The following is a 22,927-nucleotide window of genomic DNA, read 5'->3' on the forward strand; positions in this document are numbered from 1 at the left end:
TGTAAATGGCCGTCAGACAAGTTTGGTAAATGTTTGATCTAAACAATTTGTTCCAACAACAGTTTTTGTCCATTTTCCGGCGTTTAGGAGCAAATTGCTGATTGTCATTTGCTTTCATACCTTTCCTGATTTTCATTCCAACCAATCAACTAGTTGGATGGTTGAACAGAATATCTTTACGTGTGTATGCAGCTTTAGTTGTTACGTTTTATTTACGAAGTGGCTACATATTCTGTAGTGCTGTATAGCAGGGAGCTATACATTAATTATAGGGATGTCAGCCTGTGAAGAGCATAGATTATGCAATGTCTCTTGAATGCCACTAATAGAGTAATATCGCTGATTAATTTTCGATCTTAGGTAAGATTATGCATTTAAGCAGTTAAAAGCATGCACATTAATAACCAAAGAAGGTAGTATGCTACTAGAGTAAACACTGTATCAGTATATTGTTTATAGTTAGGTCAATGTGACTTATGTATCAAGTCGACTATGGGCCTGATTCATTACGGTTTGCTATTGCGTTCAGAGCTGCAATTACGCACGCAGGTCTGCTGCAAAAATATGCTAATGACAATGTAATCGCAAAGCCATCACACAGCTATCATAGAGATGCCCACTACCGCTATTTCACATACATAATACCTTGCAGTCCTGCTTATACATTGGGAACATTGAGTAACATCGGCTCCTCATGCACAATTACAACAGGTCTGACATTGCCAGAAATTGCTAACCTCGTCGTACGCAGTGAGCACTCAAGCTGTGTATTCTATTCCAGTGGCTAATTTATGCATGCCCATGCAACGGCGTTCACATGGACTGGCACACCTGTGTTTCTCCAGCCACTCCCACATCACCACCCCCAAATGCTGACCTCCTGTCACTCACTCTGCGATGACTTTCTCCCTGCGTGGGTGATCATTATGCGATCGCAATGCTAACACGCGCACTGTGATGCATACACATGCATAGTATGCACCATCAACCGATCTGCGTAAGCTGTTGCAATTGCAATACATAATGAATCAAGCCCAATGTTAGTAATAACCTGCCGAGTATGCCTACGATAAATTCAGTAACATGCAGGAACCCAATTGAATAGGTTTCTTTTATACGAAAGATGAATGGTGATTTGACAATAAATCTCTTCCCAGTAGAATAAAATAGAAAATAGACTTTAGCTATCTTGAGATCATAGCATATATGGGTTGTAGTTATTATCTTGGTGTCGGGATGCTGGTACTTAGAATGGCGGCACTGGAATCCAACCACCAGTCAGAATCCCACCGCTGGCATCCCGACAGTAAGTATTAGGGTTAGACACTAGAGGGAGGGCTAGGGTTAGGCACTATGTGAGGCTGGTTAGGTTTAAGCTGCAGGGGAGGGAGGTTAGGTTTGGGTGCTAGGGGGGCAAAGTTAGGTTTAGGCTGAGGGGTAGAGGAAGGAGAGTAGACTTACCTTTTTTTTGTGACCCTGTCGGGATTCTGAGCACCGTCATCCCGAGCACCAGAATCCTGCACCCAACCCGCAAATATATACTGTATATATTTATATATATATATATATATATATATATATGACAGGCTTAATCCATGGCACTCAACCATCTAGGGTGCCCTTGTATTCAAAGAAATTACAGATTGAAAATCAAGTGAGTGCCGAGTTTGTATGATATATATATATATATATATATATATATATATATATATATATACAGTATATATATATGTAGAAAGGGAAAGGCTGCACTCACAGGTCTGATGAAATGAAAGAATCAAACTTGACAACTGTGTCTGCCTTGTTCAACGTTTCAGTCTCACATGACTTTTATCAAGAACTTTCTTGATAAAAGTCATGTGAGACTGAAACGCTGAACAAGGCAGACACAGTTGTCAAGTTTGATTCTTTCATTTCATCAGACCTGTGAGTGCCGCCTGTCCCTTTCTACATATGTAAGTGGGTGTTCAACTGAACTTCCAGGAAGGCACCAAGGCAAGTAATTTATTTTGCATTTATGTGGAGTGCCAGCCATTTGACTATATATATATATATATATATATATATATATATATATATATATATATATATAGTAAAAATGTTGTTTCTGGGCTTAGGACAGAAAAACAGAGGTTACTATTTAGCAGTATTCATGATTCATAATAGACGGGAGAATCAGTTTTATTAGGTGCACTCACACCCTCAAATGACACTATGTATAAAACCTATTTTTATTGGATATGCATTTAAAAACAAGTATCCTCTTGTCCATATATAATGTCAGGGGTCCTACTGTTCTACTCCATTTGTTGTATTTGAAATTTTTATTTATATATATATATATATATAAACTGTATGTCCTTAAATAAGATAATCAAGTGAAATATAAAATTAAAAATTATACAGAAATATAGGGTGATAAAGAAAAGGAAATTTTAGTGAATAAAGAGATATTGAAAACCACGGCTGTGTGCTGTCTTTATTTATATTTATTTATACGTATAATGCAGTGTTTCCACTGTGTGTGTTTCCAAAATGAATCTGTTATTTCAAGCTCGATGCATTTGTTGCAAGCTTATTTTGGATACAAGTGTATTAAAAGATTCTATGTTTATCACAGACAATTTATGACACCAACAAGGTTAAATTGTTCCTGGGTTACCCAGTCATTTGTTTAGAACATACACGATTAAGCTAAATGATAGCAGTTCTCTGTAAGAGAGAGTTTAAAACCGGACATGTAGGGTCTCTTACTGAGAACTGCTATCCTTTAGCTTAATCACACATATGCTAAACAAATGACTGGGTAACCCAGGAATAATTTAACTTTGTTGGTGTCATAAATTCTCTGTGGTAAACATATGGGAACAATTAACAGAGTGGACACCACAAAGAAACCTATGAACATAGCTTATTGTAAAGCTGGCGTTAATGATGTATTATGCTTTTAAAGGATTAAATATCCTGATGATTGCAGTACAAATGTGTCTAGCAACATAGCCGTACCATATATATAATAAGTTTTTGCAAATATAGACGCACTTTGGTTGGTGCAGCAGTTAAGATAATAGATAGGCATTAAGTTATATTGTCATCACCTCGAGCCTTAGGATCATATACATTCGAGCAGCAATATATCCAATAAGGAGATTAAATATTTCTATCGGTACTGAATATCTTGGGCATTTTATAAAATAAGAAGACACATGACTCTATGATTTAAATAAACATATTAAACAAATATCATAATATATGAGTACACAGTCTGGACTCATATGTGTATCCAAAATGAGATTGCAACTAATGTATCAAGCTTGAAATAACAGATTCATTTTGGAAACACACACAGTGGAAAGACTGCATTATACATATAAATAAGACAGCACACAGCCGTGTTTCTAAATATCTCTTTATTCATTAAAATTTCCTTTTCTTTATCACCCTATATTTCTATAGAATTTTTAATATTATATTGCGCTTGATGACCTTATTGAAGGACATTCACTTTTTATATAAAAAAAAATTTCAATTACAACAAATAGAGAACAGTAGAACTCTTGTCATTATATATGGACAAGATGATACTTATTTTTTTAATGCATATCCAATAAAAATTATTTTGATACATAGTGTCATTTGAGGATGTGAGTGCCCCTAATAAAACTAATTCTCTTTTCTATTGTGAATCTTGGTTTGTATATTCAAATCAGTAGGTGGCACCAACAATATTCCAATAGAATTAATACCCTAACTATTGGAAAACATGATATTTGGTATCCTCATTCTGTTATTATTATTTATTTAATAACTTGGTGCGGGACCACTCTTCTCTGCATAATATTTAGCAGTAATGTTATAAGTTTTTGCAGAAGTTAGCTTCATTTAATTATAGAATGCATTGACTGATTAGGAACTCACACAGTCACTGGGGGAGATGTACTAAGCTCTGGAAAGTGATAAACTACCAGCCACTCAGCTCCTAACTGTCATGTTACAGGCTGTGTTTGAAAAATGACAGTCAGGAGCAGATTGGTTGGTAGTTTAACACTCTCCAATTTATCACTTTCCAGAGCTTAGTACATCTGCCCAGGGGAGTAGCCAGGGTGGTTCCAGTGGAGCATGAGCTCCGGGCGCCAAAATGGACAGAGGGTGCCATTCAGGTTTCGGGAAATCATGGGCACTGCACAGTATGATGGCCGTCTGTTAGTTTTTTCTCGGTTTGTTTGCAATATATCCTAAATAAGTTATGAATCTGAGATCTGTTTCTATATATCATGCTCCCTCAAGCTGCCCAGATTGCCTCCCCCCTGGCCCTCCCTCCTCTGTGATCATCTTCTGTCACCTCCCCTATCCTGTCAGATTGTTTACATTCACTTCTCAACTCTTTAATTCCTTCCCCTCTCTTCCATGGGATCAGCTCTTTGCCACTGTTCACTCCTTTCTTATTGGCTTCTGTCACCACCCCTCTCTTCTCCTTTTCTTATTGGCTTCTGTCACCACCCCTCTCCTCTCCTTTCTCATTGGCTTCTGTCACCACCCCTCTCTTCTCCTTTTCTTATTGGCTTCTGTCACCACCCCTCTCTTCTCCTTTTCTTATTGGCTTCTGTCACCTCCCCTCTCTTCTCCTTTCTCATTGGCTTCTGTCACCACCCCTCTCTTCTCCTTTTCTTATTGGCTTCTGTCACCACCCCTCTCTTCTCCTTTTCTTATTGGCTTCTGTCACTACGCTTCTCCTCTCCTTTTCTTATTGGCTTCTGTCACCACCCCTCTCCTCTCCTTTTCTTATTGGCTTCTGTCACCACCCCTCTCCTCTCCTTTTCTTATTGGCTTCTGTCACCACCCCTCTCCTCTCCTTTTCTTATTGGCTTCTGTCACCACCCCTCTCCTCTCCTTTCTTATTGGCTTCTGTCACCACCCCTCTCCTCTCCTTTCTTATTGGCTTCTGTCACCACCCCTCTCCTTTTCTTATTAGCTTCTGTCACCACCCCTCTCCTCTCCTTTTCTTATTGGCTTCTGTCACCACCCATATCCTCTCCTTTTCTTATTGGTTTTTGTCACCACCCCTCTCCTCTCCTTTTCTTATTAGCTTCTGTCACCTCCCCTCTCCTCTCCTTTTCTTATTGGTTTTTGTCACCACCCCTCTCCTCTCCTTTTCTTATTGGCTTCTGTCACCACCCCTCTCCTCTCTTATTGACTTCTGTCACCTCCCCTCTCCTCTCCTTTTCTTATTGGCTTCTGTCACCAACCCTCTCCTCTCCTTTTCTTATTAGCTTCTGTCACCACCCCTCACCTCTCTTATTGACTTCTGTCACCTCCCCTCTCCTCTCCTTTTCTTATTGGCTTCTGTCACCACCCCTCTCCTCTCTTGTTGACTTCTGTCACCTCCCCTCTCCTCTCCTTTTCTTATTGGCTTCTGTCACCAACCCTCTCCTCTCCTTTTCTTATTAGCTTCTGTCACCTCCCCTCTCCACTCCTTTCTTATTGGCTTCTGTCACCACCCCTCACCTCTCCTTTCTTATTGGCTTCTGTCACCACCCCTCTCCTCTCCTTTTCTTATTGGCTTCTGTCACCACCCCTCTCCTCTCCTTTCTTATTGGCTTCTGTCACCACCCCTCTCCTCTCCTTTTCTTATTAGCTTCTGTCACCACCCCTCTCCTCTCTTTTTCTTATTAGCTTCTGTCACCACCCCTCTCCTCTCCTTTTCTTATTGGCTTCTGTCACCACCCCTCTCCTCTCTTTTTCTTATTAGCTTCTGTCACCTCCCCTCTCCTCTCCTTTTCTTATTGGCTTCTGTCACCACCCCTCTCCTCTACTTTTCTTATTGGTTTCTGTCACCACCCCTCTCCTCTCCTTTTCTTATTGGTTTCTGTCACCATCCCTCTCCTCTCCTTTTCTTATTGGCTTCTGTCACCACCCCTCTCCTCTCCTTTCTTATTGGCTGCTGTCACCACCCCTCTCCTCTCCTTTTTTATTGACTTCTGTCACCTCCCCTCTCCTCTCCTTTTCTTATTGGCTTCTGTCACCACCCCTCTCCTCTCCTTTTCTTATTGGCTTCTGTCACCACCCCTCTCCTCTCCTTTCTTATTGACTTCTGTCACCAGCCCTCTCCTCTCCTTTTCTTATTGGCTTCTGTCACCAGCCCTCTCCACTCCTTTTCTTATTGGCTTCTGTCACCACCCCTCTCCACTCCTTTCTTATTAGCTTCTGTCACCTCCCCTCTCCTCTCAATTTCTTATTGGCTTCTGTCACCGCCCCTCTCCACTCCTTTCTTATTGGCTTCTTTCACCACCCATCTCCTCTCCTTTCTTATTGGCTTCTGTCACCACCCCTCTCCTCTCCTTTTCTTATTGGCTTCTGTCACCACCCCTCTCCTATCCGTTCTTATTGACTTCTGTCACCTCCCTTCTCCTCACCTTTTCTTATTGGCTTCTGTCACCACCCCTCTCCTCTCCTTTTCTTATTGGCTTCTGTCACCACCCCTCTCCTCTCCTTTCTTATTGGCTTCTGTCACCACCCCTCTCCTCTCCTTTCTTATTGGCTTCTGTCACCACCCCTCTCCTTTTCTTATTAGCTTCTGTCACCACCCCTCTCCTCTCCTTTTCTTATTGGCTTCTGTCACCACCCCTCTCCTCTCCTTTTCTTATTGGCTTCTGTCACCACCCCTCTCCTCTCCTTTTCTTATTGGCTTCTGTCACCACCCCTCTCCTCTCCTTTTCTTATTGGCTTCTGTCACCACCCCTCTCCTCTCCTTTTCTTATTGGCTTCTGTCACCAGCCCTCTCCTCTCCTTTCTTATTGGCTTCTGTCACCACCCCTCTCCTCTCCTTTCTTATTGGCTTCTGTCACCACCCCTCTCCTTTTCTTATTAGCTTCTGTCACCATCCCTCTCCTCTCCTTTTCTTATTGGCTTCTGTCACCACCCCTCTCCTCTCCTTTCTTATTGGCTGCTGTCACCACCCCTCTCCTCTCCTTTTTTATTGACTTCTGTCACCTCCCCTCTCCTCTCCTTTTCTTATTGGCTTCTGTCACCACCCCTCTCCTCTCCTTTTCTTATTGGCTTCTGTCACCACCCCTCTCCTCTCCTTTCTTATTGACTTCTGTCACCAGCCCTCTCCTCTCCTTTTCTTATTGGCTTCTGTCACCAGCCCTCTCCACTCCTTTTCTTATTGGCTTCTGTCACCACCCCTCTCCACTCCTTTCTTATTAGCTTCTGTCACCTCCCCTCTCCTCTCAATTTCTTATTGGCTTCTGTCACCGCCCCTCTCCACTCCTTTCTTATTGGCTTCTTTCACCACCCATCTCCTCTCCTTTCTTATTGGCTTCTGTCACCACCCCTCTCCTCTCCTTTTCTTATTGGCTTCTGTCACCACCCCTCTCCTATCCGTTCTTATTGACTTCTGTCACCTCCCTTCTCCTCACCTTTTCTTATTGGCTTCTGTCACCACCCCTCTCCTCTCCTTTTCTTATTGGCTTCTGTCACCACCCCTCTCCTCTCCTTTCTTATTGGCTTCTGTCACCACCCCTCTCCTCTCCTTTCTTATTGGCTTCTGTCACCACCCCTCTCCTTTTCTTATTAGCTTCTGTCACCACCCCTCTCCTCTCCTTTTCTTATTGGCTTCTGTCACCACCCCTCTCCTCTCCTTTTCTTATTGGCTTCTGTCACCACCCCTCTCCTCTCCTTTTCTTATTGGCTTCTGTCACCACCCCTCTCCTCTCCTTTTCTAATTGGCTTCTGTCACCACCCCTCTCCTCTCCTTTTCTTATTGGCTTCTGTCACCAGCCCTCTCCTCTCCTTTCTTATTGGCTTCTGTCACCACCCCTCTCCTCTCCTTTCTTATTGGCTTCTGTCACCACCCCTCTCCTTTTCTTATTAGCTTCTGTCACCACCCCTCTCCTCTCCTTTTCTTATTGGCTTCTGTCACCACCCCTCTCCTCTCCTTTTCTTATTAGCTTCTGTCACCACCCCTCACCTCTCTTATTGACTTCTGTCACCTCCCCTCTCCTCTCCTTTTCTTATTGGCTTCTGTCACCACCCCTCTCCTCTCTTGTTGACTTCTGTCACCTCCCCTCTCCTCTCCTTTTCTTATTGGCTTCTGTCACCAACCCTCTCCTCTCCTTTTCTTATTAGCTTCTGTCACCTCCCCTCTCCACTCCTTTCTTATTGGCTTCTGTCACCACCCCTCACCTCTCCTTTCTTATTGGCTTCTGTCACCACCCCTCTCCTCTCCTTTTCTTATTGGCTTCTGTCACCACCCCTCTCCTCTCCTTTCTTATTGGCTTCTGTCACCACCCCTCTCCTCTCCTTTTCTTATTAGCTTCTGTCACCACCCCTCTCCTCTCTTTTTCTTATTAGCTTCTGTCACCACCCCTCTCCTCTCCTTTTCTTATTGGCTTCTGTCACCACCCCTCTCCTCTCTTTTTCTTATTAGCTTCTGTCACCTCCCCTCTCCTCTCCTTTTCTTATTGGCTTCTGTCACCACCCCTCTCCTCTACTTTTCTTATTGGTTTCTGTCACCACCCCTCTCCTCTCCTTTTCTTATTGGTTTCTGTCACCATCCCTCTCCTCTCCTTTTCTTATTGGCTTCTGTCACCACCCCTCTCCTCTCCTTTCTTATTGACTTCTGTCACCAGCCCTCTCCTCTCCTTTTCTTATTGGCTTCTGTCACCAGCCCTCTCCACTCCTTTTCTTATTGGCTTCTGTCACCACCCCTCTCCACTCCTTTCTTATTAGCTTCTGTCACCTCCCCTCTCCTCTCAATTTCTTATTGGCTTCTGTCACCGCCCCTCTCCACTCCTTTCTTATTGGCTTCTTTCACCACCCATCTCCTCTCCTTTCTTATTGGCTTCTGTCACCACCCCTCTCCTCTCCTTTTCTTATTGGCTTCTGTCACCACCCCTCTCCTATCCGTTCTTATTGACTTCTGTCACCTCCCTTCTCCTCACCTTTTCTTATTGGCTTCTGTCACCACCCCTCTCCTCTCCTTTTCTTATTGGCTTCTGTCACCACCCCTCTCCTCTCCTTTCTTATTGGCTTCTGTCACCACCCCTCTCCTCTCCTTTCTTATTGGCTTCTGTCACCACCCCTCTCCTTTTCTTATTAGCTTCTGTCACCACCCCTCTCCTCTCCTTTTCTTATTGGCTTCTGTCACCACCCCTCTCCTCTCCTTTTCTTATTGGCTTCTGTCACCACCCCTCTCCTCTCCTTTTCTTATTGGCTTCTGTCACCACCCCACTCCTCTCCTTTTCTTATTGGCTTCTGTCACCACCCCTCTCCTCTCCTTTTCTTATTGGCTTCTGTCACCAGCCCTCTCCTCTCCTTTCTTATTGGCTTCTGTCACCACCCCTCTCCTCTCCTTTCTTATTGGCTTCTGTCACCACCCCTCTCCTTTTCTTATTAGCTTCTGTCACCACCCCTCTCCTCTCCTTTTCTTATTGGCTTCTGTCACCACCCCTCTCCTCTCCTTTTCTTATTAGCTTCTGTCACCACCCCTCACCTCTCTTATTGACTTCTGTCACCTCCCCTCTCCTCTCCTTTTCTTATTGGCTTCTGTCACCACCCCTCTCCTCTCTTGTTGACTTCTGTCACCTCCCCTCTCCTCTCCTTTTCTTATTGGCTTCTGTCACCAACCCTCTCCTCTCCTTTTCTTATTAGCTTCTGTCACCTCCCCTCTCCACTCCTTTCTTATTGGCTTCTGTCACCACCCCTCACCTCTCCTTTCTTATTGGCTTCTGTCACCACCCCTCTCCTCTCCTTTTCTTATTGGCTTCTGTCACCACCCCTCTCCTCTCCTTTCTTATTGGCTTCTGTCACCACCCCTCTCCTCTCCTTTTCTTATTAGCTTCTGTCACCACCCCTCTCCTCTCTTTTTCTTATTAGCTTCTGTCACCACCCCTCTCCTCTCCTTTTCTTATTGGCTTCTGTCACCACCCCTCTCCTCTCTTTTTCTTATTAGCTTCTGTCACCTCCCCTCTCCTCTCCTTTTCTTATTGGCTTCTGTCACCACCCCTCTCCTCTACTTTTCTTATTGGTTTCTGTCACCACCCCTCTCCTCTCCTTTTCTTATTGGTTTCTGTCACCACCCCTCTCCTCTACTTTTCTTATTGGTTTCTGTCACCACCCCTCTCCTCTCCTTTTCTTATTGGTTTCTGTCACCATCCCTCTCCTCTCCTTTTCTTATTGGCTTCTGTCACCACCCCTCTCCTCTCCTTTCTTATTGGCTGCTGTCACCACCCCTCTCCTCTCCTTTTTTATTGACTTCTGTCACCTCCCCTCTCCTCTCCTTTTCTTATTAGCTTCTGTCACCACCCCTCACCTCTCTTATTGACTTCTGTCACCTCCCCTCTCCTCTCCTTTTCTTATTGGCTTCTGTCACCACCCCTCTCCTCTCTTGTTGACTTCTGTCACCTCCCCTCTCCTCTCCTTTTCTTATTGGCTTCTGTCACCAACCCTCTCCTCTCCTTTTCTTATTAGCTTCTGTCACCTCCCCTCTCCACTCCTTTCTTATTGGCTTCTGTCACCACCCCTCACCTCTCCTTTCTTATTGGCTTCTGTCACCACCCCTCTCCTCTCCTTTTCTTATTGGCTTCTGTCACCACCCCTCTCCTCTCCTTTCTTATTGGCTTCTGTCACCACCCCTCTCCTCTCCTTTTCTTATTAGCTTCTGTCACCACCCCTCTCCTCTCTTTTTCTTATTAGCTTCTGTCACCACCCCTCTCCTCTCCTTTTCTTATTGGCTTCTGTCACCACCCCTCTCCTCTCTTTTTCTTATTAGCTTCTGTCACCTCCCCTCTCCTCTCCTTTTTTTATTGACTTCTGTCACCTCCCCTCTCCTCTCCTTTTCTTATTGGCTTCTGTCACCACCCCTCTCCTCTCCTTTTCTTATTGGCTTCTGTCACCACCCCTCTCCTCTCCTTTCTTATTGACTTCTGTCACCAGCCCTCTCCTCTCCTTTTCTTATTGGCTTCTGTCACCAGCCCTCTCCACTCCTTTTCTTATTGGCTTCTGTCACCACCCCTCTCCACTCCTTTCTTATTAGCTTCTGTCACCTCCCCTCTCCTCTCCTTTTCTTATTGGCTTCTGTCACCGCCCCTCTCCACTCCTTTCTTATTGGCTTCTTTCACCACCCATCTCCTCTCCTTTCTTATTGGCTTCTGTCACCACCCCTCTCCTCTCCTTTTCTTATTGGCTTCTGTCACCACCCCTCTCCTATCCGTTCTTATTGACTTCTGTCACCTCCCTTCTCCTCACCTTTTCTTATTGGCTTCTGTCACCACCCCTCTCCTCTCCTTTTCTTATTGGCTTCTGTCACCACCCCTCTCCTCTCCTTTCTTATTGGCTTCTGTCACCACCCCTCTCCTCTCCTTTCTTATTGGCTTCTGTCACCACCCCTCTCCTTTTCTTATTAGCTTCTGTCACCACCCCTCTCCTCTCCTTTTCTTATTGGCTTCTGTCACCACCCCTCTCCTCTCCTTTTCTTATTGGCTTCTGTCACCACCCCTCTCCTCTCCTTTTCTTATTGGCTTCTGTCACCACCCCTCTCCTCTCCTTTTCTTATTGGCTTCTGTCACCACCCCTCTCCTCTCCTTTTCTTATTGGCTTCTGTCACCACCCCTCTCCTCTCCTTTCTTATTGGCTTCTGTCACCACCCCTCTCCTCTCCTTTCTTATTGGCTTCTGTCACCACCCCTCTCCTTTTCTTATTAGCTTCTGTCACCACCCCTCTCCTCTCCTTTTCTTATTGGCTTCTGTCACCACCCCTCTCCTCTCCTTTTCTTATTGGCTTCTGTCACCACCCCTCTCCTCTCCTTTTCTTATTGGCTTCTGTCACCACCCCTCTCTTCTCCTTTCTCATTGGCTTCTGTCACCACCCCTCTCTTCTCCTTTTCTTATTGGCTTCTGTCACCACCCCTCTCTTCTCCTTTTCTTATTGGCTTCTGTCACTACGCCTCTCCTCTCCTTTTCTTATTGGCTTCTGTCACCACCCCTCTCCTCTCCTTTTCTTATTGGCTTCTGTCACCACCCCTCTCCTCTCCTTTTCTTATTGGCTTCTGTCACCACCCCTCTCCTCTCCTTTTCTTATTGGCTTCTGTCACCATCCCTCTCCTCTCCTTTCTTATTGGCTTCTGTCACCACCCCTCTCCTCTCCTTTCTTATTGGCTTCTGTCACCACCCCTCTCCTTTTCTTATTAGCTTCTGTCACCACCCCTCTCCTCTCCTTTTCTTATTGGCTTCTGTCACCACCCCTCTCCTCTCCTTTTCTTATTGGCTTCTGTCACCACCCCTCTCCTCTCCTTTTCTTATTGGCTTCTGTCACCACCCCTCTCCTCTCCTTTTCTTATTGGCTTCTGTCACCACCCCTCTCCTCTCCTTTTCTTATTGGCTTCTGTCACCACCCCTCTCCTCTCCTTTCTTATTGGCTTCTGTCACCACCCCTCTCCTCTCCTTTCTTATTGGCTTCTGTCACCACCCCTCTCCTTTTCTTATTAGCTTCTGTCACCACCCCTCTCCTCTCCTTTTCTTATTGGCTTCTGTCACCACCCCTCTCCTCTCCTTTTCTTATTGGCTTCTGTCACCACCCCTCTCCTCTCCTTTTCTTATTGGCTTCTGTCACCACCCCTCTCCTCTCCTTTCTTATTGGCTTCTGTCACCACCCCTCTCCTCTCCTTTCTTATTGGCTTCTGTCACCACCCCTCTCCTTTTCTTATTAGCTTCTGTCACCACCCCTCTCCTCTCCTTTTCTTATTGGCTTCTGTCACCACCCATATCCTCTCCTTTTCTTATTGGTTTTTGTCACCACCCCTCTCCTCTCCTTTTCTTATTAGCTTCTGTCACCTCCCCTCTCCTCTCCTTTTCTTATTGGTTTTTGTCACCACCCCTCTCCTCTCCTTTTCTTATTGGCTTCTGTCACCACCCCTCTCCTCTCTTATTGACTTCTGTCACCTCCCCTCTCCTCTCCTTTTCTTATTGGCTTCTGTCACCACCCCTCTCCTCTCCTTTTCTTATAAGCTTCTGTCACCTCCCCTCTCCTCTCCTTTTCTTATTAGCTTCTGTCACCACCCCTCACCTCTCTTATTGACTTCTGTCACCTCCCCTCTCCTCTCCTTTTCTTATTGGCTTCTGTCATCACCCCTCTCCTCTCTTATTGACTTCTGTCACCTCCCCTCTCCTCTCCTTTTCTTATTGGCTTCTGTCACCAACCCTCTCCTCTCCTTTTCTTATTAGCTTCTGTCACCTCCCCTCTCCACTCCTTTCTTATTGGCTTCTGTCACCACCCCTCACCTCTCCTTTCTTATTGGCTTCTGTCACCACCCCTCTCCTCTCCTTTTCTTATTGGCTTCTGTCACCACCCCTCTCCTCTCCTTTCTTATTGGCTTCTGTCACCACCCCTCTCCTCTCCTTTTCTTATTAGCTTCTGTCACCACCCCTCTCCTCTCTTTTTCTTATTAGCTTCTGTCACCACCCCTCTCCTCTCCTTTTCTTATTGGCTTCTGTCACCACCCCTCTCCTCTCTTTTTCTTATTAGCTTCTGTCACCTCCCCTCTCCTCTCCTTTTCTTATTGGCTTCTGTCACCACCCCTCTCCTCTACTTTTCTTATTGGTTTCTGTCACCACCCCTCTCCTCTCCTTTTCTTATTGGTTTCTGTCACCATCCCTCTCCTCTCCTTTTCTTATTGGCTTCTGTCACCACCCCTCTCCTCTCCTTTCTTATTGGCTGCTGTCACCACCCCTCTCCTCTCCTTTTTTATTGACTTCTGTCACCTCCCCTCTCCTCTCCTTTTCTTATTGGCTTCTGTCACCACCCCTCTCCTCTCCTTTTCTTATTGGCTTCTGTCACCACCCCTCTCCTCTCCTTTCTTATTGACTTCTGTCACCAGCCCTCTCCTCTCCTTTTCTTATTGGCTTCTGTCACCAGCCCTCTCCACTCCTTTTCTTATTGGCTTCTGTCACCACCCCTCTCCACTCCTTTCTTATTAGCTTCTGTCACCTCCCCTCTCCTCTCCTTTTCTTATTGGCTTCTGTCACCGCCCCTCTCCACTCCTTTCTTATTGGCTTCTTTCACCACCCATCTCCTCTCCTTTCTTATTGGCTTCTGTCACCACCCCTCTCCTCTCCTTTTCTTATTGGCTTCTGTCACCACCCCTCTCCTATCCGTTCTTATTGACTTCTGTCACCTCCCTTCTCCTCACCTTTTCTTATTGGCTTCTGTCACCACCCCTCTCCTCTCCTTCTCTTATTAGCTACTGTCACCTCCCCTCTCCTCTCCTTTTCTTATTGGCTTCTGTCACCACCCCTCTCCTCTCCTTTTCATATTGGTTTTTGTCACCTCCCCTCTCCTCTCCTTTTCTTATTAGCTTCTGTCACCTCCCCTCTCCTTTCCTTTTCTTATTGGTTTTTGTCACCACCCCTCTCCTCTCCTTTTCTTATTAGCTTCTGTCACCACCCCTCTCCTCTCCTTTTCTTATTGGCTTCTGTCACCACCCCTCTCCTTTTCTTATTAGCTTCTGTCACCACCCCTCTCCTCTCCTTTTCTTATTGGCTTCTGTCACCACCCATATCCTCTCCTTTTCTTATTGGTTTTTGTCACCACCCCTCTCCTCTCCTTTTCTTATTAGCTTCTGTCACCTCCCCTCTCCTCTCCTTTTCTTATTGGTTTTTGTCACCACCCCTCTCCTCTCCTTTTCTTATTGGCTTCTGTCACCACCCCTCTCCTCTCTTATTGACTTCTGTCACCTCCCCTCTCCTCTCCTTTTCTTATTGGCTTCTGTCACCAACCCTCTCCTCTCCTTTTCTTATAAGCTTCTGTCACCTCCCCTCTCCTCTCCTTTTCTTATTAGCTTCTGTCACCACCCCTCACCTCTCTTATTGACTTCTGTCACCTCCCCTCTCCTCTCCTTTTCTTATTGGCTTCTGTCATCACCCCTCTCCTCTCTTATTGACTTCTGTCACCTCCCCTCTCCTCTCCTTTTCTTATTGGCTTCTGTCACCAACCCTCTCCTCTCCTTTTCTTATTAGCTTCTGTCACCTCCCCTCTCCACTCCTTTCTTATTGGCTTCTGTCACCACCCCTCACCTCTCCTTTCTTATTGGCTTCTGTCACCACCCCTCTCCTCTCCTTTTCTTATTGGCTTCTGTCACCACCCCTCTCCTCTCCTTTCTTATTGGCTTCTGTCACCACCCCTCTCCTCTCCTTTTCTTATTAGCTTCTGTCACCACCCCTCTCCTCTCTTTTTCTTATTAGCTTCTGTCACCACCCCTCTCCTCTCCTTTTCTTATTGGCTTCTGTCACCACCCCTCTCCTCTCTTTTTCTTATTAGCTTCTGTCACCTCCCCTCTCCTCTCCTTTTCTTATTGGCTTCTGTCACCACCCCTCTCCTCTACTTTTCTTATTGGTTTCTGTCACCACCCCTCTCCTCTCCTTTTCTTATTGGTTTCTGTCACCATCCCTCTCCTCTCCTTTTCTTATTGGCTTCTGTCACCACCCCTCTCCTCTCCTTTCTTATTGGCTGCTATCACCACCCCTCTCCTCTCCTTTTTTATTGACTTCTGTCACCTCCCCTCTCCTCTCCTTTTCTTATTGGCTTCTGTCACCACCCCTCTCCTCTCCTTTTCTTATTGGCTTCTGTCACCACCCCTCTCCTCTCCTTTCTTATTGACTTCTGTCACCAGCCCTCTCCTCTCCTTTTCTTATTGGCTTCTGTCACCAGCCCTCTCCACTCCTTTTCTTATTGGCTTCTGTCACCACCCCTCTCCACTCCTTTCTTATTAGCTTCTGTCACCTCCCCTCTCCTCTCCTTTTCTTATTGGCTTCTGTCACCGCCCCTCTCCACTCCTTTCTTATTGGCTTCTTTCACCACCCATCTCCTCTCCTTTCTTATTGGCTTCTGTCACCACCCCTCTCCTCTCCTTTTCTTATTGGCTTCTGTCACCACCCCTCTCCTATCCGTTCTTATTGACTTCTGTCACCTCCCTTCTCCTCACCTTTTCTTATTGGCTTCTGTCACCACCCCTCTCCTCTCCTTCTCTTATTAGCTACTGTCACCTCCCCTCTCCTCTCCTTTTCTTATTGGCTTCTGTCACCACCCCTCTCCTCTCCTTTTCATATTGGTTTTTGTCACCTCCCCTCTCCTCTCCTTTTCTTATTAGCTTCTGTCACCTCCCCTCTCCTTTCCTTTTCTTATTGGTTTTTGTCACCACCCCTCTCCTCTCCTTTTCTTATTAGCTTCTGTCACCACCCCTCTCCTCTCCTTTTCTTATTGGCTTCTGTCACCACCCCTCTCCTTTTCTTATTAGCTTCTGTCACCACCCCTCTCCTCTCCTTTTCTTATTGGCTTCTGTCACCACCCATATCCTCTCCTTTTCTTATTGGCTTCTGTCACCACCCCTCTCCTCTCCTTTTCTTATTGGCTTCTGTCACCACCCAACTCCTTTCCTTTTCTTATTGACTTCTGTCACCTCCCCTATCCTCACCTTTTCTTATTGGCTTCTGTCACCACCCCTCTCCTCTCCTTTTCTTATTAGCTTCTGTCACCTCCCCTCTCCTCTCCTTTTCTTATTGGCTTCTGTCACCACCCCTCTCCTCTCCTTTTCTTATTGGTTTTTGTCACCACCCCTCTCCTCTCCTTTTCTTATTAGCTTCTGTCACCTCCCCTCTCCTCTCCTTTTCTTATTGGTTTTTGTCAACACCCCTCTCCTCTCCTTTTCTTATTAGCTTCTGTCACCACCCCTCTCCTCTCCTTTTCTTATTGGCTTCTGTCACCACCCCTCTCCTCTCCTTTTCTTATTAGCTTCTGTCACCACCCATCTCCTCTCCTTTTCTTATTGGCTTCTGTCACCTCCCCTCTCCTCTCGTTTTCTTATTGGCTTCTGTCACCACCCCTCTCCTCTCCTTTCTTATTGTCTTCTGTCACCACCCCTCTCCTCTCCTTTCATATTGGCTTCTGTCACCTCCCCTCTCCTCTCCTTTTCTTATTGGCTTCTGTCACCACCCCTCTCCTCTCCTTTTATTATTGGCTTCTGTCACCACCCCTCTCATCTCCTTTCTTATTGGCTTCTGTCACCACCCTCTTCTTTTCTTATTGGCTTCTGTCACCACACCTCTCCTCTCCTTTTCTTATTGGCTTATGTCACCACCCCTCTCCACTCCTTTTCTTATTGGCTTCTGTCACCACCCCTCTCCTCTCCTTTCTTATTGGCTACTGTCACCACCCCTCTCCTCTCCTTTTCTTATTGGCTTCTGTCACCACCCCTCTCCTCTCCTTTTCTTATTGGCTTCTGTCACCTCCCCTCTCCTCTTGTTTTCTTATTGGCTTCTGTCACCACCCCTCTCCTCTCCTTTCTTATTGGCTTCTGTCACCTCCCCTCTCCTCTCCTTTTCTTATTGGCTTCTGTCACCACCCCTCTCCTCTCCTTTTATTATTGGCTTCTGTCACCTCCCCTCTCCTCTCCTTTTCTTATTGGCTTCTGTCACCTCCCCTCTCCTCTCCTTTTCTTATTGGCTTCTGTCACCACCCCTCTCCTCTCGTTTTCTTATTGGCTTCTGTCACCACCCCTCTCCTCTCCTTTCTTATTGGCTTCTGTCACCACCCCTCTCCTCTCCTTTCATATTGGCTTCTGTCACCTCCCCTCTCCTCTCCTTTTCTTATTGGCTTCTGTCACCTCCCCTCTCCTCTCCTTTTCTTATTGGCTTCTGTCACCACCCCTCTCCTCTCGTTTTTTTATTGGCTTCTGTCACCTCCCCTCTCCTCTCGTTTTCTTATTGGCTTCTGTCACCACCCCTCTCCTCTCCTTTCTTATTGGCTTCTGTCACCACCCCTCTCCTCTCCTTTCATATTGGCTTCTGTCAACACCCCTCTCCTCTCCTTTCTTATTGGCTTCTGTCACCACCCCTCTCCTCTCCTTTCATATTGGCTTCTGTCACCTCCCCTCTCCTCTCCTTTTCTTATTGGCTTCTGTCACCAGCCCTCTCCTCTCCTTTTCTTATTGGCTTCTGTCACCACCCCTCTCCTCTCATTTTCTTATTGGCTTCTGTCACCACCCCTCTCCTCTCCTTTCTTATTGGCTTCTGTCACCACCCCTCTCCTCTCCTTTCATATTGGCTTCTGTCACCTCCCCTCTCCTCTCCTTTTCTTATTGGCTTCTGTCACCACCCATCTCCTCTCCTTTTCTTATTGGCTTCTGTCACCTCCCCTCTCCTCTCGTTTTCTTATTGGCTTCTGTCACCACCCCTCTCCTCTCCTTTCTTATTGGCTTCTGTCACCACTCCTCTCCTCTCCTTTCATATTGGCTTCTGTCACCTCCCCTCTCCTCTCCTTTTCTTATTGGCTTCAGTCACCACCCCTCTCCTCTCCTTTTATTATTGGCTTCTGTCACCACCCCTCTCCTCTCCTTTCTTACTGGCTTCTGTCACCACCCTCTTCTTTTCTTATTGGCTTCTGTCACCACCCCTCTCCTCTCCTTTTCTTATTGGCTTCTGTCACCACCCCTCTCCACTTCTTTTCTTATTGGCTTCTGTCACCACCCCTCTCCTCTACTTTTCTTATTGGCTTCTGTCACCTCTCCTCTCCTCTCCTTTTCTTATTAGCTTCTGTCACCTCCCCTCTCCTCTCCTTTTCTTATTAGCTTCTGTCACCACCCCTCTCCTCTCCTTTTCTTATTGGCTTCTGTCACCACCCCTCTCCTCTCCTTTCTTATTGGCTTCTGTCACCACCCCTCTCCTCTCCTTTTCTTATTGGCTTCTGTCACCTCCCCTCTCCTCTCCTTTTCTTATTGGCTTCTGTCACCACCCCTCTCCTCTCCTTTCTTATTGGCTTCTGTCACACCCCCTCTCATCTCCTTTTCTTATTGGCTTCTGTCACCACCCCTCTCCTCTCCTTTTCTTATTGGTTTCTGTCACCACCCCTCTCCTCTCCTTTCTTATTGGCTTCTGTCACCACCCCCTCTACTAGCCTTTTCTTATTGGCAGGTATGAGTTTTTAAAAAAAAGTCACTGCTTTGCTATATAAAGTAATGAGGTGTTTCCAGGCATTACCACTAAGTGTTATTTGAAAGGTCTTTTAAAAAATACTGTATTAGGAGACCTGAAGTAATGGTGGTAGACAGAACATGGTGAGTTGTACTCACATTAATATAGGTGCAATGTATATTTGTGAAGTAGGAGCATAGCTGAGAAGGGAGCTTCCCATAGGTGTCCCCATCCCAGTGATAGCTGCTTGGGGCAGTAATTGCAGTAATAAGCTGTGCACCTGTGGAATCTCACTCTAGCACATGTATTCTGTCAATTTAAGTTAAATGATCAGAATATATAATACAATATGCTCTGTTGACTAATAACAATGATTCAAAGGAGATAAAAGTAAAATCCTAGGTGCTATAGATAAATAAAGCAGTGCCCCTTAATGTCAGACAGTGCATCACCAAAGCATTCTATTCCCCCAATGGGACCTCCATACCCCAGCGTGATACTGCCACTGTTTGCTGTTTTTCTCTTCATTTCAGTATCCCCCCGCAGGCTGGCCATACCCCACTGGCACAGTTGAGTACAGGGAGGGGGGGGGCGCTACAACATGCACTTTCTCCGGGTGCCATGGTTCTACGCTACTCCTCTGCATCTGCCCCATTGTTCCAAAGACTATCCTGGTTAAATGTAGCAACATTTGGTTACAATGTTTTTTTTAACATAGTTAGACAAATAGATGTATGGGGCTACGGTGATTACTCACTTTATTCTCTTCCCTTTCAAAAAAATATTCAGCATGAATTCATCAAACTAAATGAGTGGCATATTACAGTCTATTTGTTTACATGTAAGAAAAGTGGGGTGGCAGTCCTTAGAGTATGCAGTTAGTATGTCACATTGACACAGTGTCTGACCATGGTCACTTCTTACTAGTGTTTGCATTGGATGGGCTCTAATGCAGGCAATACCTGCAGCTTTATAGTATAATTTACACTGTTACAATTGTCTAGGGTCAGCATTTGAAACCTTATGAGAAGTGTGATTACAGACATATGATAGAAGTATATAATAAACCACAGACCACTCTTTTTTGCATTGTGGTGATTTCACAGATGTAAAGAAAATAGGAATATGTTAATTGTATTAAACAAAACTATATATTGCAAATTGAATAAATAATAAAAAAAATAGCCCAGCTATAATATTTGTTTTGGTCTGATATGTTGTTCTACTTATTATGTACTCTGATGGGATGTAATAGTAATAGATATATACAGTATAAAGAGGTGCATTATGAAAAGATGGTAGTATTCATTTAGAATTGGATAATTGCCAGGGGCAGGAATAAGCGAGCAAGCGTACGGTGAGAAGGGAGAGGGCGTGTTGTTAACACATTTGCAATCAGACATGGATGTATCCCTAGATATCCTTTTAGGATAGGGGTGGGCAATAGGTTACCCCCCAGCTGTTGTTGAACTACACATCTCGACATGCCCTGCCACAATTTTGCTATTTGACCATACTAAAACTGTCGCAATGCATGCTGGGATTTGTTGTTCAACAACAGCTGGAGGGCCGCTTATTGCAGAAGTGGAGGTGTTTATTACTAACAGTCAAGACAATATTCTCTCTTGTGTATATGACACTTCATTTATTTTATTATATTGTGAATAAATAGGTTAATGCAATTTTTTGCATTTACTACTGTATACTTGTACTGTATGCCTGGAGTGTATCGGGTACAAATACAGTTTTTTGTGTGCTAGATAAATTTTCAGATACATCCAACTCAACCAACCAAGAATGCTTTCTATGTGTTCTTTCTACATACAACTGAGTTTAATTCTAAGTGGCTGATTCTGAGTGAGAGTAAAGGAACTTTGCATGCAGGTTAAATACTGGCTGCTTTTGCAGGTAGCCCACAAATGCTGGACAGCTTTATTTTTCCACTGCAATTTAGACTTCAGCTTAGACACGCCCCTTTCACATCTAAATCTCTCTGCACATAAATGCCCCACCTGCAGTGCTATCCATGGTCGTAGAAAGCCGAGGCCAGGTGAAGGGGTGAAGGGGGTATGACTTATTTGTGGGAGGCGTGGCCACACTCAGAAAAAAAAACTTTTTTGCAGCGTCGGTGCTGTGCGCAAATCCAGGGGGGATGCAATCGGTGTGATCGCTCCCCCTCACAGACAGAGGAGACTACTGCTGCTGTTGCCCTCCTCCCTCTTTTGACAAGAGCAAAGTTGCTTTTTTTTTTTTGCTTTGCTCAAAACTCAGAATCAGCTTCTAAATGAGCCCCAAATATACAAATATATACAAATGTCATAATTGAAAAATGTAAACTGCACTTATACAGTCCATTTCTTTTCTTATGGATAGGAAATAACATAAACAACATGTTTTCTGCCACAGGACGGAACCACTGCTCTCTGGATAGCTGCACAGCTGGGATACAGTGAGCTTGTGAGAGTATTGCTGCTGAGAGGAGCTGATCGAGATGCTGCTCGCATTGTAAATACACGGTGACTTGTCAATATCAATCAGTAACATTTCAAAACTTCTGTGACTGCAGTTCTTCAGCATTGACACTAGGATCATCCAACATAATGCAGTGTGCCGTGAGAAGTCCAGTTCCTTTACCTTACATATTGCAGTGAGCCGTAAGACGCCCAGTTCCTTTACCCTACATATTGCAGTGTGCCCTGAGAAGTCCAATTCCTTTACCTTACATATTGCAGTGTGCCATGAGAAATCCAGTTCCTTAACCTTACATATTGCAGTGTGCCGTAAGACGCCCAGTTCCTTTACCTTACATATTGCAGTGTGCCGTAAGACGCCCAGTTCCTTTACCTTACATATTGCAGTGTGCCGTGAGAAGTCCAGTTCCTTTACCTTACATATTGCAGTGTGCCGTGAGAAGCCCAGTTCCTTTACCTTACATATTGCAGTGTGCCGTAAGACGACCCAGTTCTTTTAGCATACATATTGCAGTGTGCCGTAAGACGCCCAGTTCCTTTACCTTACATATTGCAGTGTGCCGTAAGACGCCCAGTTCTTTTACCTTACATATTGCAGTGTGCCGTGAGAAGCCCAGTTCCTTTACCTTACATATTGCAGTGTGCCGTGAGAAGTCCAGTTCCTTTACCTTACATATTGCAGTGTGCCGTGAGAAGCCCAGTTCCTTTACCTTACATATTGCAGTGTGCCGTGAGAAGTCCAGTTCCTTTACCTTACATATTGCAGTGTGCCGTGAGAAGCCCAGTTCCTTTACCTTACATATTGCAGTGTGCCGTAAGATGCCCAGTTCTTTTACCTTACATATTGCAGTGTGCCGTGAGAAGTCCAGTTCCTTTACCTTACATATTGCAGTGTGCCGTGAGAAGTCCAGTTCCTTTACCTTACATATTGCAGTGAGCCATAAGATGACCCAGTTCTTTTAGCATACATATTGCAGTGTGCCGTAAGACGCCCAGTTCTTTTACCTTACATATTGCAGTGTGCCGTGAGAAGCCCAGTTCCTTTACCTTACATATTGCAGTGTGCCGTGAGAAGCCCAGTTCCTTTACCTTACATATTGCAGTGTGCCGTGAGAAGTCCAGTTCCTTTACCTTACATATTGCAGTGTGCCGTGAGAAGTCCAGTTCCTTTACCTTACATATTGCAGTGTGCCGTGAGAAGCCCAGTTCCTTTACCTTACATATTGCAGTGTGCCGTGAGAAGTCCAGTTCCTTTACCTTACATATTGCACTGCATACTTGTTGCCCCCATCCTGCATAAAATAAAACATAGAATAGTAGTGCCATTATTGTTACTGTCTAAACCATGTTACAGATAAACTAAATAGTTTTGTCCCAATATTAACTAACTAAAGGATGATGCCCCTTGTATTTTCCAAATAAAGAAAGATTGACCCCCAAGTACATTTCCATAGAAAAAATAGTGCCTTGTTATTTTCCAAATAAAGGTTTGTGCCT

The 22,927-nt window shown here is 45.1% G+C and overlaps 1 protein-coding gene across 1 annotated transcript in view; it reads left to right on the plus strand.

Moving 5' to 3' along the window:
- The window catches only part of ANKRD29 (ankyrin repeat domain 29), an 80,660-nt gene that overhangs the window by 52,690 nt on the left and 5,043 nt on the right, over positions 1-22,927 (plus strand). The window contains exon 7 of the mRNA XM_088469512.1: positions 21,366-21,464. Coding sequence (XP_088325638.1) covers positions 21,366-21,464 — 99 coding nt within the window. The remainder of the gene's footprint in view (positions 1-21,365; positions 21,465-22,927) is intronic.

This window comes from Taudactylus pleione, unplaced genomic scaffold, assembly GCF_031769625.1.
Source record: "Taudactylus pleione unplaced genomic scaffold, aTauple2 ptg000093l, whole genome shotgun sequence".
NCBI classification, from domain to species: domain Eukaryota; kingdom Metazoa; phylum Chordata; class Amphibia; order Anura; family Myobatrachidae; genus Taudactylus; species Taudactylus pleione.